The 15,615-nt window shown below is 62.0% G+C and overlaps 6 protein-coding genes across 6 annotated transcripts in view; all 6 read left to right on the top strand.

Annotated features, from left to right (window-relative positions):
• Positions 1–82: 82 nt before the first annotated feature.
• On the top strand, positions 83–850 carry LSCM1_05295 (uncharacterized protein; the record flags this gene model as incomplete). Its single annotated transcript, XM_067322766.1, has 1 exon — positions 83–850. One exon carries the CDS (start codon positions 83–85, stop codon positions 848–850), a length of 768 nt encoding a protein of 255 aa, XP_067178131.1.
• Positions 851–1,571: 721 nt separating this feature from the next.
• LSCM1_05296 (uncharacterized protein) lies at positions 1,572–3,203 on the top strand (the record flags this gene model as incomplete). Its single annotated transcript, XM_067322767.1, has 1 exon — positions 1,572–3,203. The coding sequence occupies one exon, from the start codon at positions 1,572–1,574 to the stop codon at positions 3,201–3,203; it is 1,632 nt and encodes a 543-aa protein (XP_067178132.1).
• Positions 3,204–3,533: 330 nt separating this feature from the next.
• Positions 3,534–4,844, top strand: LSCM1_05297 (uncharacterized protein; the record flags this gene model as incomplete). Its single annotated transcript, XM_067322768.1, has 1 exon — positions 3,534–4,844. The coding sequence occupies one exon, from the start codon at positions 3,534–3,536 to the stop codon at positions 4,842–4,844; it is 1,311 nt and encodes a 436-aa protein (XP_067178133.1).
• Positions 4,845–5,939: 1,095 nt separating this feature from the next.
• LSCM1_05298 (uncharacterized protein) lies at positions 5,940–7,283 on the top strand (the record flags this gene model as incomplete). The annotated part of the gene is made up of 1 exon (XM_067322769.1): positions 5,940–7,283. The coding sequence occupies one exon, from the start codon at positions 5,940–5,942 to the stop codon at positions 7,281–7,283; it is 1,344 nt and encodes a 447-aa protein (XP_067178134.1).
• A 1,299-nt stretch (positions 7,284–8,582) lies between these two features.
• LSCM1_05299 (uncharacterized protein) lies at positions 8,583–12,185 on the top strand (the record flags this gene model as incomplete). Its single annotated transcript, XM_067322770.1, has 1 exon — positions 8,583–12,185. The coding sequence occupies one exon, from the start codon at positions 8,583–8,585 to the stop codon at positions 12,183–12,185; it is 3,603 nt and encodes a 1,200-aa protein (XP_067178135.1).
• Positions 12,186–13,244: 1,059 nt separating this feature from the next.
• The window catches only part of LSCM1_05300 (uncharacterized protein), a gene marked incomplete at both ends in the record, with an annotated part of 14,154 nt that continues 11,783 nt past the window's right edge, over positions 13,245–15,615 (top strand). Inside the window, one exon of the mRNA XM_067322771.1 lies at positions 13,245–15,615. This exon is cut by the window's right edge and continues 11,783 nt beyond it. Coding sequence (XP_067178136.1) covers positions 13,245–15,615 — 2,371 coding nt within the window.

A 15,615-nucleotide genomic window follows, 5' to 3' on the forward strand; every position in this document is an offset into this window, starting at 1 on the left:
TACTCGTGGGCCTCTCCACTGCCCCTCCCCCTCCCCCACACCAACACCACCACCCTCCCTCCATCCCTCCCCTTCCCTTCCCATGCCGCTGGCGCCGTCGTTTCAGCTCAGGGACCTCATTCAGGCCGTCGTGGAAGGCGATCTCTCCACCCTGATAGAGAACGTCACTTCGTCCAATGTCAACTACACAGACCCGCATCATCACCTATCGCTGGTGATGTGGGCCGCTGCCCTCGGTCGGCTTCCGACAACGCAACTGCTGCTCAGTCGTGGCGCCTCGCTGGCGCAGGTCGATCGGTGCGGCTTCACGATCCTGCATCGTGCCGTGTGGAGCGCGGACGTTTCGGTCGTTCACACGGTGCTCTTCACAACTCCCCTCTCAGTAGGCATCTCTTTTTCTGATGCTGGCACCATTTGTGCGCGCCCCTCCCTCATTTCTTTGCAGCCGCCGACATGGCGCCCCGGTGCGCAGCGTCTCGTGAACGCTGTTCATTCGTCCTCCGGGCGCACGCCGCTGATGCTGGCAGCCCTGTCTGGCCATGCCGACATCGTCCGCTTTCTCCTCGTCACCTGCGGCGCTGATCCGTACCCGCGGGACTCGTACGGCCTGGCCGCCGTAGATTTGGCGGCGGTGTGCGGGCACCTGGAAGTTGTGCGGCAGCTGCTGAGTCTGACGGTGGCGCCAAACGGAGGCAGTTGCAGCGCCGCAGACGTGTTCCCTACCGCGCAGTGCAACGCGGAAGAGTACATCGAAATCGCCAAAACGCTCCCTCAGCGAGAGCGGCTGTGCTCCGTCAACAAGCTTCTCAACGAGAACCTCGAGGAGGCCTCGCGCGTTGCGGCAGCATGACGCGGTGCCGCAGGAGAGGGGGGAAGGCTTCGTCTTGGATGTGTGGGTGTGGGCCTAGCGTAGGAGCTCTTTTCCAGGTTCGCCCCCCCTCTTCCTCCTCCTCTTTCACCCATACGCTCGTGCCTCAATCAGCACATATGTGTATATGTATGCGTGTGTGTACCTGTTTGCGCAAGTGCTTCCCTTCTTTGGGGTTACTTGTTCATCGATGTTCCACAGCGCGTGTTGTTGTCGCGTCTCTCGGCATGCTAAGCACCTCCACACCCGCGCACACGCGCAGGTACACGTGTGTGGCAAGCAGAACAGGGCCTGATTCGGGGCCGTTTTGCATGTCGCCACTCCGTCCCCCTCTTTCATGGTATCGCCTCGCGTAGCTCCGAGGTCTGCGCTGCTGCTCGACGCTCCTCCTCCGTGCGAAGCTCGGCGAAGGTGGATATGCACGCGCAACACAGAGTACCAACAGCCTTTCATTCCTGCACTGCTTCGACTCCACCGCCACCCTCCCTCTCCCACCCACCCGTCCACTGCCTTCTCTTCACACGCGTCGTGATACTCGCGGCGAGCGCGCATGGAGGACGATGCTGCCTCCACTAAAATCGATGTCGGCCAAGTCGATCGCGGAAGAATTCAGAGTCCTCTGCCACTGCGGCGTACGCGGACGCTAGAGCAGCCGGCGACCGTGAAGACGGCGGCTGTTGCGTTGGATGCAACGTGAGCGCCCATGAGCAAACAGGGCAGCACGGACTCGGTGGCGGAGGAGTCCGGGGGCACAGCACGCCCGCCGGTTTCCACAGCCATGACGAGTAAGTCGAACAGAAGCCCCAATGTCAGAGGCAACGCCAACAACAGGAGGAAGCGAGGCGCCTCCGTGCCGGAGCAGCTAGCGGCAGAGGTACCCACGGTGAAGCTCGAGTCGACAGGAGAGCCCACCCTTGTGGCAGGATTGACGACGGATTCCGCAGAGCACGGCGTCACTAGCACCCATAGTAGCAGTGAGGGCGAGTCCGATGAGCTGCAAAAACGCAGCACTGAGGCAAGGCAAGGGGACGATGAGGCAGAGCGCAACTTGCGCGGCACTTCAGCACACCTAACGCGCCGCACCAAAGCAGAAGAAGTTGAAGGCATACCGGCGCTTCACCAAGCGAAGCTGTGCCACGGCGAGGACGTTGCCGCAGCATCGAGCAGGTTTGAGAGGCCTAAGGAGGCGCTCGGCGATGCATGTCCCCACGAGCCTCGTTGCAGTCGATCTCGCTCGCATTCCGCGGCGCCACTGTCTCCGGCAGGACCGACCCCCGCCTCCGCATCATCGCTGCCTGCGCTTAGTGCCAAGCAGGGAGGGGAGGAGGAGGCGTGGGAGGCGGCGGTGCAGGCCGCCGTCGACGCCCAGGAGCGCCAACTGCTCCACACCCTCCTCAGCATTTTTCCTCCCGAGATTCTGCGGGACAGCGGATCGGGGTGGGGCTTGGGGGGTGGTGGCGAGGCAGTGGATGCTGAGAGCGCGCAGGATGCGCCATCCCGGCATGTGGGTGCCGGCTCGACGTCATCTTTCCCGTCGCCCGCCCTCAGCCCCGAGCCACTCCCGCAACTCCTGAAGGCTCTATGCGAAGACAAGGCGTACGTGCACGGTGCGTGGTGCCGCTACGAGGACGACCTTTGCGTCCGCCGCACCCAGAGCAGCATCCAGCGCAAGCGGCAGCGTCATTTATTCAACAAAGGCGGCCGCAAAGCCGTCTCGAGCGGGCAGACTGCCGCCGCGCGGCGTGGCGACGGGGACGGCGACGATGGGGAGAGCAGCGCTGGCGAGGATGAGGCTGTAGTTGAGGACGAGCTCCAGCCGCCGGAGTCGCTTTGGGTAGAGGCGCCGCCAGCCTTCACAGGAGGGCCGTGGCCGCTGCCGGCGAATGCCACCCAACCCGTGCCTGCCAGCCCCGTCACTGGCGGATTCCAGTGGACACCGTGGCGCTTCTACCGCAAAAAGCGGCGGCGCGGCTCGCGACGGCCGGCGGAGGGCGGCGCGTCCCCCTCGGTAGTGAGATCCACGACAGCGACCGGTGCCATTCAGTCAGGTCTTTCCATAGCTGCCCCGAGCAAATCAGCGACCAGCGGTGGTGGCGTCTCCTCTCTCGCCTTCTCCGATGTCCCCTCTCTGCCGGTGCTTCCAGTCGAAACAAATGTACCGGAGAGCGCATCGGCTGTTGTGTCACCCATGACGCCGGAGGAACGTAAAGGGTACGCGCGCTACGTGATGAGCAGCGGGAAGCTGCGCCACGACTGCCGTGACCCGTACACGTTCCTCGTTTCTCGTGCGAAAGAGATGCGCATCCAGTGGGAGCGCCAACACCCGATGGACTGAAACGCACAAACGCGTACGCGCACAACACCACCGTGGAAGAGAGAGAGAGAGTCGGAGATGCGGCAAGGCGACGGAGAGCCGTACGCTAATGAGCCGCCGCCACGCCCGCTTCCCTCCCTCCCGCCTGTCCTCTTTTCTTTCTCTCTCCCCTTCGCACCCCTCCTCTTCTGTGTCTTCTGTGTCCTCTGTTCCCATCCACACGGAGGCGTACTGCTCCTCGGCCGTAGCTCGGCAGCAGAGGAGCGAAGCAACACGAAGGGGCGTATTGTCCGCTGGGGATCCATCCTTCGCAGTTCACCTTCCCTCTCTCTCGGTGGCGGACACACAAAAATGAACCCCGCTGCAGCTCAGGTTGCGGCTACAGCGAGATTGAACGAGCAATCGGTGCCGCTCTTGATCACGTGCCTGCACGCGTCTGCTGTCTCCGCCTCCTCTGCAGAAGTGTGCCGAGCCTTCCACATCATCGAGAAGCTGCTTTCTAACCGCATGCGGCACCCGACGGAGCAGCGCTACGCCTCGTTCTCTGCCACGAGCACGGCCTGGGTGGACAGCGTTGCCCCCCTTGTCTACGTGCTTCGGCTAGCTGCCTGGATGGGGTGTACACTGACCGCGGAGGGCGCTCGATACGTCTTCGTTGACAGCCTCGGTGAGACGAACGCACGGGGGTCTGGCGATGCGGAAGGCCGACGGCAGCTCATGGATCGCCTCGATGAGCTGCGCTGCGTCGCTTCCGTGTGGAGCACGTCGACCGTTGAGACTTCTGGAGAGGCCTCGAGACGCTATCAAGAGGCCTATCAGCAGCTCCTCCAGCTCTTTCAGTCCGTCCAGGACTCCACCGACCGAGAAAAGATGTGGGCGCGACATACCGATCACCTGCAGCTTTACCGTCTCCGCGCCTGCGCACGTGATGTAGAGTGGCGACAGGCGACGGTGCGTTCCCCGGCAATTTCTGATGTACCAGACAGAGAAGGCGCTGCCTCATGGACGGTCCGCGCGCAACGCGAACTCGATAGCTCCTTGCATGTGCCAGGCTCCTTACCCTCGTCCGACGAACAGGGCCCAAGCCCAACGCAGGCGCTGCCGATCCTCGAGACGCAGCCCGGCCCCCGATGCGAAAGCAAAGCCCTCTCGATATGCGTGGCAGATGAGTCGATTCAGTGGCTGCTCTCACGCGCATCGCTGTGCGAGCTCCGTCGTATGTGTGAAAGCGCTGCTGCGGAGTCTACCACGAGCTTTTCGGGAGGCAAAGAGCGCGGGTCTTTGACCGTTGTCCCTCTGACCCCGGGGTTCTCTGTCACAGTGGCGAAGAAACTTCGTCAGCGAGCGCAACGTGAGCAGCACCAGCGCTACCTTGACACAACAGGCCCCGCGTATCGACGGCTTGGCCACGAGGAGCGTCACCGCGGTGAGAGCCTCATCATCAACATTGCAGCCATCCTCGAGCAACTCGCAGTGGTGACGGAGGCGCAGGGGCTGGTTCGCCATGACCGGTACGAGGCGCGTCGGCTGCTGGATGAATTCCGGCAAGACGGCGACCTCGCGAAGTTGTACGCGTTGGAGGTGCGGTACACGGCAGAGCTGGAGGAGGCAAAACTGCTGCACGGAAAGCCGCTTGTCTACGCCGCGTCATTCGAGAAGTGAGCCGAAAAACAGCCCGCGCCTTTAGTGCTCGTGGTGTGTCGCTCGGACGGATATCGAGGGCTGGCCATCATATATATATTTTTTTCGTGTCGCTTCGTCGTCCTTCGCCCTCTCAGAGGACATCCGCGCCATGACGGCTGAGTATCTAGCAGCGTGCCTTTGCCCCTGAGCTCACCCAAGCGCAAGCGCGCATTGGATCGGGAGCACCAAAAGGTATTAGAGTGGCGAGTGGGAACTGCCGCCGCGCGCTCACGAAGGAGTTGATGCGTGAGAGAGATGCCGCAAAGCGAATCGACAACACGTGCTTACCGGCGTCGCCACCGCCACCACAGAAAAAAAAACGCCCTTGTGGCGTGCCGCTCACCATGCGTCTTGAGCATCCGGTGCGCCGCTCAAGTCCAGCTTAACTCCACGCTCTCTCGTCCTTCACCCCTCTCCACATCCCCGCTTGGCCTCTACGCACATGCTCAGGCATATATACAGAGAGCACCGAGCAGTATCAACGCGCACCTTCCCCCTTCCCTCCCTGCTTATTCCCACCTGCATACATATATACATAGAGCGAGAGAGCGAGACCCCTCCCGCTAGGTGCTTGCGTGTGTCTTCCTGCCCCCACCCCACCCCCTGCGGGCACAAACAACAGCTGATGGACAGGAAAGGGTCATTCACGTAAGAGTGAAAGCATCATTCAGAAGAGTGAGGAGAGGGTGCCCGAAGCTGCAGCGCAAGACGATCCACACCGCTAGACGCTCGCAGAGGGGTGCGCGTGGACATCGCAGTGACCCTTGCGTTTACGCCTCCCCCACCCTCCCCCTCTCTCCTCTGTCTGCGTGGAAAGAGGGTCGGAGGCGAACAAATCGGCGTTCACATTGACGCGACATAGGCAAGAAATAGAAAAAGGCGGGAGTGGGAACAAACGGAGGAGAGGCTGTCAGCACACTGACTCCGAGCGCCCCAGCGGCATTTCCGCTTGCGCTAGAGTGGAGGAAGAGCTCCTCTTCCTCCCCACCAACTCATCACTCACAGTGAGCCACCCCATCATCGGTGCGCGTGCTGCCCTCCCCCCTTCTCGTCCTCCCCGCATCTGGTGCTCACATGCCTCGCGAGATCATCACCATTCAAGCCGGCCAGTGCGGCAATCAGGTAGGCAGCGAGTTCTGGCGGCAGCTCTGCCTCGAGCACGGCATTCGACTCGACGGCGTCGTGGAGCCGTACGCCGTTGGCGGCGAGGATCGAAAGGATGTATTCTTCTATCAAGCCGATGACGACCACTACGTGCCGCGTGCGCTGCTCGTGGACCTTGAGCCGCGCGTAATCAACGCGGTGCAGCGCGGATCGATGCAGAAGCTCTTCAACACCGAGAACATCTTTATCCACAAGGAGGGCGGCGGCGCCGGCAACAACTGGTCCCACGGCTACGAGCTTGGCGACCAGGTGCAGGAGACGCTGTTCGACATGATCGAGAGAGAGGCCGAGAACAGCGACAGCCTCGAAGGATTCGTTCTGACGCACTCCATTGCGGGTGGTACGGGCAGTGGCATGGGCAGCTATCTTCTCGAGAACTTGAATGATAAGTTCCCAAAGAAGCTCATCCAGACGTACAGCGTCTTCCCAAACCAGTCGCGTGGCGGTGAGAGCGACGTGATTGTCCAGCCCTACAACAGCCTACTAGCCATGAAGCGACTGACACTGCACGCCGACTGCGTCGTCGTTCTCGACAACACCGCGTTGAACCGCATCGTCACCGATAACCTCCACATTGCCTCCCCCACGGTGGAGCAGATGAACGGGCTCGTCAGCACCGTCATGGCCGCCTCGACGGCCACGCTGCGCTACCCGGGCTACATGAACAACGACTTGATGAGCATGCTAGCCTCACTTATTCCGACACCGCGGTGCCACTTTGTGTGCACCGGGTACACTCCAACCACCCTCGACACTTCGAACATCCAGTCCTCCGTGCGCAAGACGTCGGTGCACGACGTGATGCGTCGGCTACTGATGCCGAAGAACATGATGGTGTCGACATCTATGAAAAGCGGCTGCTACATCTCTCTCCTCAACCTCATCCAAGGTGACGTGGACCCGGCGCAGGTGCACCGCTCCCTCGAGCGCATTCGTGAGCGGTCGCCGACGTTCATTCCGTGGGGGCCGGCCTCAATTCAGGTCATTCTGTCAAAGAAGTCACCGTATGTGGACACGCGCCACCGGGTGAGCGGACTTGTCATGGCGAACCACACGAGCATCCACACCCTCTTCCATCGCACACTGAAGCAGTTCGACACGCTCTTCGGCCGCGGCGTCTTCCTCGACCAGTACCGCAAGTATGGACCCACAAAGGATAGCCTGGACGAGTTTGGCGACGCGAGGGACGTTGTGGAAAGCTTGGTAGCAGAGTACAAAGCGTGTGAGAGCTCCGACTACATCCGCAACTTTTGACTTCGGTGACCACCGCCGCCGCGCGCTTCTTTCCGTGGTTGCCTCTTCTTGCCCGGCCCTTCCGTCTTCTAAAGAAAAGACTGTACGTTGATGTGGTCACACAGCACCTCATGAATTGGCTTCGCACTGCCATGCGTGCATCCCTGTTGCCGCTGTTATGGTGGCGGCGGCGGCGGTCATGCTTGTGTGAAGAGCGCGGTGCTGTCAGCACGCACAAGAGAGAGAGATGGACAGAGAGGAGGTGCGCGTGCTGGTGTGGCGATGAATGCTGCCTCGTTGCGGTTGCGCGGAAGAGAAGAGCGGAGGGGAGGACCGTTTTTTTTTGGTGATTTTTTTTTCGCTTGTGTGATCTCGTTGTCGATCTTGACATGCCATAGAGGAACGACGCAGCCACCAGCGGATGCACTTGCTGCACCTTCGCCCTTACCCCCTTTTCCCATATCGCCGCAGTGCGTTGCCCTCTGCCAACTCGGAGGGGGAGGGGACTGTGGAAGATGCGCCTCACACCAACACGGAGTGGGGCAGTTGCGGCGTCGTATCGGCATTGGCATTCGCAAGAAGACGTGGACGCTGGCGCGCGCACACGTGTGCGCGCCTCTGCGCACGTGCAGCAGGCGGTGCGGGCGCACGTCGCCGTCGTCACTTCTCCCACGTACTGTGCGAGTAGGGAATAACTTCCTGGCGGCATACCGCTCTCCCTCTCCCTCCCCCCCGGACCCGGCGCCCCGCCTGCGCGAGTCGGACTCCTCGAGAATAAATGCCTTCACTGTGCTCCTTCTGCTCTCTTCGCCCCCACTCAACCGCCCCAACTTTCCACTCCTGCCTTTACCTCGCTCACATTGTGCCGTAAACCGCTGAAGGACACAAGGGAGGCGCACTGCCAGCTGCCGTCGAGAAGTCTGCACAGCTCTCCCTCGTCCGCCACAGCGAGAGCGTCCTTCTCTGTGCTTGCCCCCTCTCTGCTGCACGTGTACCCGAATGGCTCCGGTCGTGTACACGGCATCACTGGCCGCGGCATTTTTTTCTTTCGCTCTCTCTTCCTGCGCTCCTCTCCCTCTCCTCCTTCGCTCTCTCCCCCCCTCGCACACGTGCGACCGCCGGTGGCGAGCAGTTGGAGGGGGAGGGGGAGGGGAGGGCGTGCGCATGCCATAGACCGGCGGATACGCACCCGCCGGAAAGAGCGATAGACACACACACACACACGTGCCTGTTGCATATACATTTTTTCTGTTTGTGTGATAGACCTCTCTTGTCGGGCAAGGCAAGCAGAGTGTGGAAGGAGAGGGAGAAGCGCAGCTCATGTCGGCGCTTCATGCTGGGGCAGACCTCGCGGCGATTCAGGAGCTGGAGGCGCTTTTCCGCGCCGCCGACCCCGCGAACACCGGGGCTCTCTCGTACAGTGAGTTCGCCTACCTGATCCTGCGCAGCGGTGGGACGCAGGAGCAGGTGGATGCCTTGATCGAGCAGTTTTCCGGGCCGTCGCGTGCGCAACGAGTGGTCTACTACGGGGCACTGCTGGAGCGGCTGTACGACTCTCTGGAAGCTGCAGAAGAGGCGCATGGCGTCGTCGAGGACGATGGCCCGAGAGACGCCTCGAGCTCGCAACCGAGGAGATCCTCTCTCCGCCGCACCCCCTCCTCCGCGTCGCCCCTCGATACGTCTGACCGCTCCCCATGGCCGATTCCTCCAGCGCCGACTGGCGCCACACCGTCGCTATGGCACGCTCCCACCAGGTCAGCTGCTACTGCGTCCTCCTCCTCACCCTTCTATAGGTCAGTCACGCATGCTGGCGCCAGCATTAGCGGCGTCGCCTCGCCTTGCTCGCGCGAGTCCTCCATCGCGACCTATGCATCGTGCAGCACACGCCACAACCGCCCGCTGGCGCACCTCCCCAACAGCAGGGGAGCCGCCTCCCTCCACAGCCCGCTTCGCGGCAGGTCGTCCCCGTACTCCTCAGAACGTTTCGTCGAGTCCGCACTTCGCGCTGCGACGGCGGCGGCACCGCCTCAGCAGCTCCGATTCGATCGCGCGCCATCGCACTGCAACACGCATAGCAGCCTATCAGTGCCCCGATCGCAATGCCGCGATGAGGCTTGTGCCGACCTTCTCACACCGTCGTCGACAGAACGCGCGCAGGATGCTGAGCGCGCACGCTTGAACGTACCGATGGCGGCGCTACACGACGCCACAGGCACTAGTCGCTACCCTTTAGCTTCGCGTGCATACCACCCGGTGCCCCCGGGTAGCAGGCCGGGCCGCCGCGAGAGCTCCATAGAGCGCATGATGCGTGTCGCAGCCGAGGTGACGGTCCAGAGCAGGTCTCAGCCCCGCTTCGAATCAGAAGGCGGTGCCGATGTTAGAGGGAGACGCGAAAGCGAAGGAAGACGCGGTTCAGACTCGGCTGTTGCGCGACGTGAAGCATGGCCATGCCCTTCGCCGCCTTCCTACGCAACACCGGTCCATGCTGCCACCACCAATCGTGCTAGTCGCACTGCCGCATCACAAGCGAATTGCACACATGCGTCTTTCGCGGAGCGCCGCGCAACTGAATCGTGTGCGCGTCCCGCAGATCACAGTGTTCCGGACAGCCAACAGAGCTTCTCCTCCGCAACGCCACTTCTCTCGCTGCGGGACATCTTTCAGCGTCACCTGGCGCCGACTTTGTCGCATGATGGCACTGTGCTGCTGAGCGAGTTGGAGGCGGCGTTGGCGACGCGCGGGGTGGATGTGCACCCGCTGGAGTTGGAGGCCGTGGCCGACTCGCTGGAGCTGAGCGGGGTACCGGCAGCCATCGAGCACCATGGCAGTGCGCCGCCGCACCGCGGCCTCAGCACGAGCACAAACGGCGGCGGGGGGGCGCCGGCTGCGGCCACCGCACGCGTAAGTTGTGACTCACAGCAGCCCTGGTGGCCGGTCGACGCCGCCGGCAGGAAGAGCGCCGACGACTCCTCAGCGACGGCTAGCCGGACCACTACCGTCACCGGTGGTGCGGATCGAGCCCTAAGCCTCGTCGACTTTTGTGTGCTGGTATCTCGCCTGCGTCCGGCTCTCATTCAGCGCATTCGCAGTCCCGGTGTGTGGGAGGGAACGACGTGCTTGGGGGCGTCTGGGGCGCCGCGGGACTGTCAGTCTTCGCCGGTCAACCATCGGCTCGATGCTCGCCGAGTCGTGGGCACGAGTGGCGAGGAAAGTGTCGACGGTGCAAGCATAGCGGACGTAACGGTGTCGCCAATGACACCAACCACGGTCACCTCTGCGGCCCCGCTGTGCACCGCGTCCTCGCCGAGCCCGTCACCACGCTCCTCCGCGAAGCATCACCTCCGGAAGCGGCACCCTCTCGTGCGGCACCGCTTCGCCGACCCACGCCGCCCGCTGAGGGTAACAGCATCGGCATCGTTGCCCGCGGCACCGCCCACAGCCCGCCAGCTCTCGAGGGATCATCAGTTCTCCGTTGAGCACGCGCAACGTGAACCGCACAGCAGCCTGGGAGAGGGAAGAGGAGACGGCAGCCAAGGCGCCTCCGCCGGCTATGCACAGCCAACTGCCGCTTCCCAACAGCGGCGTCGTGGGCTTCGGGTACCGTCAATGGTCACAGCGCCGCTATGCCGCACCAAAGTGCCCGTCTGGAACGATGGCCTACGCGCCAGTGCGTGCCGCCGTCACACCAGCCGCACGCGTTCGCCACCGTCCACATCATCAGGTAGCTCGCGCGGCTCAGTCTCACCCGACAAGCCCCATCATCAGCATCAGCATCAGCATCATCGCTCTAATGTTTCTCTCCACAACCCCACCAGAGATACTTTCGCTCGCGCTACGCGTGCAGAGTGGGGTGCTAGTCTCGCACCTCGTGGCGACGGAGGGGCACCAGCACGTTCACCGGCGACGTCGGTGTCACCGCTATCGCGCAATTCCATGTCACCGTCGTCGCCGGAGTCCGCCTACAAAAGAGGGCCGCTCCCCCCAAAACTGACGCTGCGAGTCCTCGAAACACTCCAAAGCACTGCGTTGGTGCTGCTGCGCCAGTGTGCACAGCTGGATAGTCGACGCACGGGGCGCATTACACCGAATGCGTGGCTCCGCGTACTGCAAGGGGCTTGTCCAATGCTGACTAATGCAGAGCGACTTCGTGTGCAAGAGTGGATTCGGGCAAGAGGGCACGGGTCGGCTGGCGGCGATGACTACACAGCAGTCGTGGAAGACATCCTGACGGAGGCTGGTGTCGCCTCTCCTAGCCCCATGCCTGGCGTGCAGCGCAGCGCTGACCGGCAACGTTGTAATGCCGCGGCAACTTCGCCGCCTCACAACTACGCCACTGAGACGCACGGCAGCCCTCCAGGTAAAGGTGCGGTTGCTACAAGGTCATCGATGCCACCCTCGTCGCCCGCCAAGGACGCTTCGCCAGCCCCTCGGCTCTCTGCAACGAAGCCGCGGGCCGCCGTGCGCCGCCAGTCGAGCAGGCGCGCACCCACCCCCGCGCCATGCGCTGCCACAGCGAGGGCTCAGAAAGCTGACGAGGACGCTAAGCGACTGCTTGCCAATGAGCTGATGATTGCCTGTGGTGGCGACACGGAAGCTCTTCTGGAGTACTTCCGCGCCTTCGAAAAGGACGAAACTGGACTCCTCGACGAGTATGTCTGGCGAGCTAGCTTGGAGGAGCTGTTTCGGCAAACAGAAGGCCAGGAGGCGCCAGCATGGGTCGTGAGCGGGTGCGTGCGCCTCTCGCGTGTGCCACTCGATAAAATGACGGCCACACCCTCACTGCAGCGTGGCGCGCTGCCACTAGCCTCCCCTGCACTCTCTGCCGCGCACGCGCGCGTCTCGCGAGTACCACCAGCGATGCGCCACACGCTGTGTGATTACCGCTATGCCTTAGAGGTGCTCGGTGTCCACGTAGACGGCTGAGAGAGCTGCCGCTTGGTGCCGCCTCCTCCAGTCCTCGTGTGCGTCCCCTTACCCTTATCGGTGGCAGGGGCCCTCTTACGTACCGCGTGCCCCCGTCTGCGTTGCCTCGCCGAGTTGTTTCAGGGGTGCTTTCGTCAGTCGCGGACAAAAAAAAAGCGGCGCATACGACTGCGTCGAGATGAATTATGCAGGCTCACGCTCACGCACACACACACACCTGTCAAGGAGGCAAAGAGGGAGAGGAGCGCATGCAGATAATTTTTTCAACCGCATTCTTCTCTCCTCGCCGGAGTGCCCATGACCACCTACGGCGGAGCGCATCAGCACGCTTCGCTAGACTGCGTTCTTGTCACCGATACCTCTCCTCCCTCCCCTGCCGTCACCTGCCCTTTTTCGCCTGAAGATACGTTCGCTCACTGACGGGCGCATTACAGACCCCACGACTACCGCGGCCTCGACCCCCCACCATCACCCCTCCCTTCTTCGCACTCCCCCGCGGACGAACTTACACACACGCACGCACACAAAGAGACACAAAAGCTGACAAGAAGGTGCTCCATTCAGCGTATATACGGATATACACCCGCACCTCCCACCGGCACCACCACCTTCGCCTCCCTCCTTTCGTCGAGTGCGTCCCTTGCGCTCTTCATTCGTGCTGGGACGTCCGTGTGCAGCTCTCACTCCACTCCTTGCGCGTGAGATCCGCCGCGTGGTGGTTGCTTCCGTCGATCATCTTGAGTTGCTCCTTCACCACGGTGGCTCCCTCTCTCCCGTTTACTCTCGCAGACGTGCGCGCCAGGCGCTGATTCTCTTCCCTATTCCCGGCACAGGGCAGGACACCGAGACAACCGTGAGGTGAGGTGGCACGCGTGAAGCGCAGGTCCGCTGATACGCTCCCTTTGCATCTTCCCTGTGCGTGTGTCATGCGGTGCGTGGGCGCACTTCTCCCTTCAATAGACGTTTGAACCGCTTTTTCTCGGTCGGTTCTCTTCCGTTGTGTGTCTTTCTGTGTGTGTTTGTGTGTGTGCGTGTGCGAGAGAGACAGAAAGAGAGACGATGGAGGATCCGCAAGTGGCGGGACTGGCTGGAGGGCCCGGTGGCGGGTCTGAGGTGAACCGCCTCCTCCGCTCCGACCTCCGTCACCACTACATCTTCTCGCGCGTCAAGGACTTCCTCTCCGGTGGCGATGCCGCCAAGGCGGATGAGCTGACGCGGCAGCTGGACCGCAACTTCACGGACGGCTCGGCGAACTTCATGATTGTCCACGAGCTTCTCCAGGGCACCGGCGCCAACACGCTGCTGTTTACATATCAGTCGGCGAGCACCTCGACCGAGACGGGCGCTGCTGCTGTGGCGGCAGCGGCAGCGGACACGAAAGTCACCAGCAGTGGTGGCGCTGGTGTGGCTGCAGACGCCATTGCCGCTGCCGGTGCCAACGGTGGTGGGGAGGACGTGCTTCAGGTGCTGGACCCGACGAGGCACACTATCCAGCACATCACAAAGCCCTTCGTCTACGCCATACGCGCTGGCAACGGCAAGCCGATAAGCGCTAAGGATCTGTCGCTGGTGGTGCAGGAGGTGTCGATGGGCTTCATGCGAGCGAACGTTCTCAGCAGCTACGAGCACTTGTTGACGGAGGTGTACACACCACTGTTGAACCGGATGCGCCATTGGGGCAAAAACACGTTGGAAGAGAAGAACCAGTTCATCATGAGCTTGATGCACTACGCGGACCGCGTGAGTGAACTGCAGCAGCTGCAAGACAACACGCCGGCGCTGGAGCCGGTGGACCAGGCAACGTGGAAGCAGCTGCGGAGTGGCGGCGTCAGCAAGCGCGGCGGATTGAGCGACACGACACTGGTGGCCAGCCTCGCGCAGACCGTGGAGGGTTGGATGCAGGCAGTGAACGAAGCGGTGGCGCAGGCACCGAACTACGAGGCCGAGCTGCAGGACGAGCGTGCTGGCCCAAAGACAGAGAAAGAGCTGTGGAAAGCTCGGCTTGCCAAGCTGCGCTTGTTGGAGGAGCAGCTGCGACAAGTCTCTGCCGCGCAGGCAGTGCAGTACCTCCGCGAGGCACGCAGCCCGCTTGTGGCGCAGTGGACGGAGATGGACACAAACCTGACGGAGGCGCTGGCCGAGGCGCAGGAGAACGTCAAGTACCTGCAGTCGTTGGACACCTACTTCGATGTACTATACTCGTCCAACCTGCAGCGCATCATGACCATTATGCCGACGCTCATTACGAACATTCGTATGATGTACACCATCGCCCGCTACTATCCCACCCGCGAGCACATGACGGCGCTCTTCTTCAAGATCACCAATGAGATTGTGCTGGCGTGCAAGCGCGCCATCAACCCCTCCGGGACCCGCTCGCGTATCTGGGACATGACGCACGACGCCGCCTCCTTGCAGGACTTGATTGGTCGCCTGCAAGCAAGCGCAAAGCTAAACGAGGTGTACATTCAGGAGTACCGCAAGGCACAGGAGTACTTCCTGAACCAAAGCTCAAACAGCGGCGGCCGTCTCTTCGACTTCGACGAGCTCCGCTTTCTCGGTCACTTCAACCTCTTCGCCAAGCGCGTGGATAAGCTCATCACCGTCTTCCGAAAGGTGGAGCAGTTCCGCCTGCTCAAGAGCTTCCACGTGGATCAGATGGCGAGTCTGCTGCCCCGCTTCGACGAGTACCTCGGCCACCTGCGCGGCAAGACGACGGACATCCTTGACGTGCACGACAACAACAAGTTCGACGTCGAGTTCAAGATTTTCGAGGGCCGGCTGTCGGAGCTGGAGACGTCGATGCAGGTCGCCATCAACTCCTCCTTCGAGAACATCACGTCTACCGACAACGCCCTGCTGTTGCTGAGGAAGTATCAAAAGATTTTGCAGTCCGAGACCTTCGCGCCGGATCTGGAATCGAAGTACCTCGTTATCTTCCACAGCTACGGCATGGAGCTGGAGAAGGACCAGAAGACGTATGAGCGGTACAAAGAGGACCCGCCACTGGCGCGTCACATGACGCCGGTCGCAGGCGCCATCAGCTGGTCGCGCCAGCTCCTGCGCCACATCAAGGAGCCGATGGACAAGTTCAAGATGAACCGCACCATCATGGCGAACACGAAGGACAGCAAGAAAGTCATCCGAACGTACAACAAGGTGTCGATTGCGCTGCTGGAGTTCGAGGCCATTTGGCTAGATGCGTGGAAGCGCTCGATCGAGTCGAGCAAGGCGGGCATGAACGCGACGCTGCTCGTGCGCCATGAAGGACGGCTGTATGTGAACTTCGACAGCGAAATTAATCAGCTCATCAAAGAGACGCGCTCGCTGATGCTGCTCGGTGACGTTGATGTGCCGGCGGGCGCCAAGTCGCTTCTCATGCAGGAGCAAAAACTGAAGGTCTTCTACAATGAACTGGCGTTCCTCGTCA

The sequence above is a fragment of the Leishmania martiniquensis genome, chromosome 25 (assembly GCF_017916325.1).
Source record: "Leishmania martiniquensis isolate LSCM1 chromosome 25, whole genome shotgun sequence".
Lineage (NCBI taxonomy): Eukaryota > Euglenozoa > Kinetoplastea > Trypanosomatida > Trypanosomatidae > Leishmania > Leishmania martiniquensis.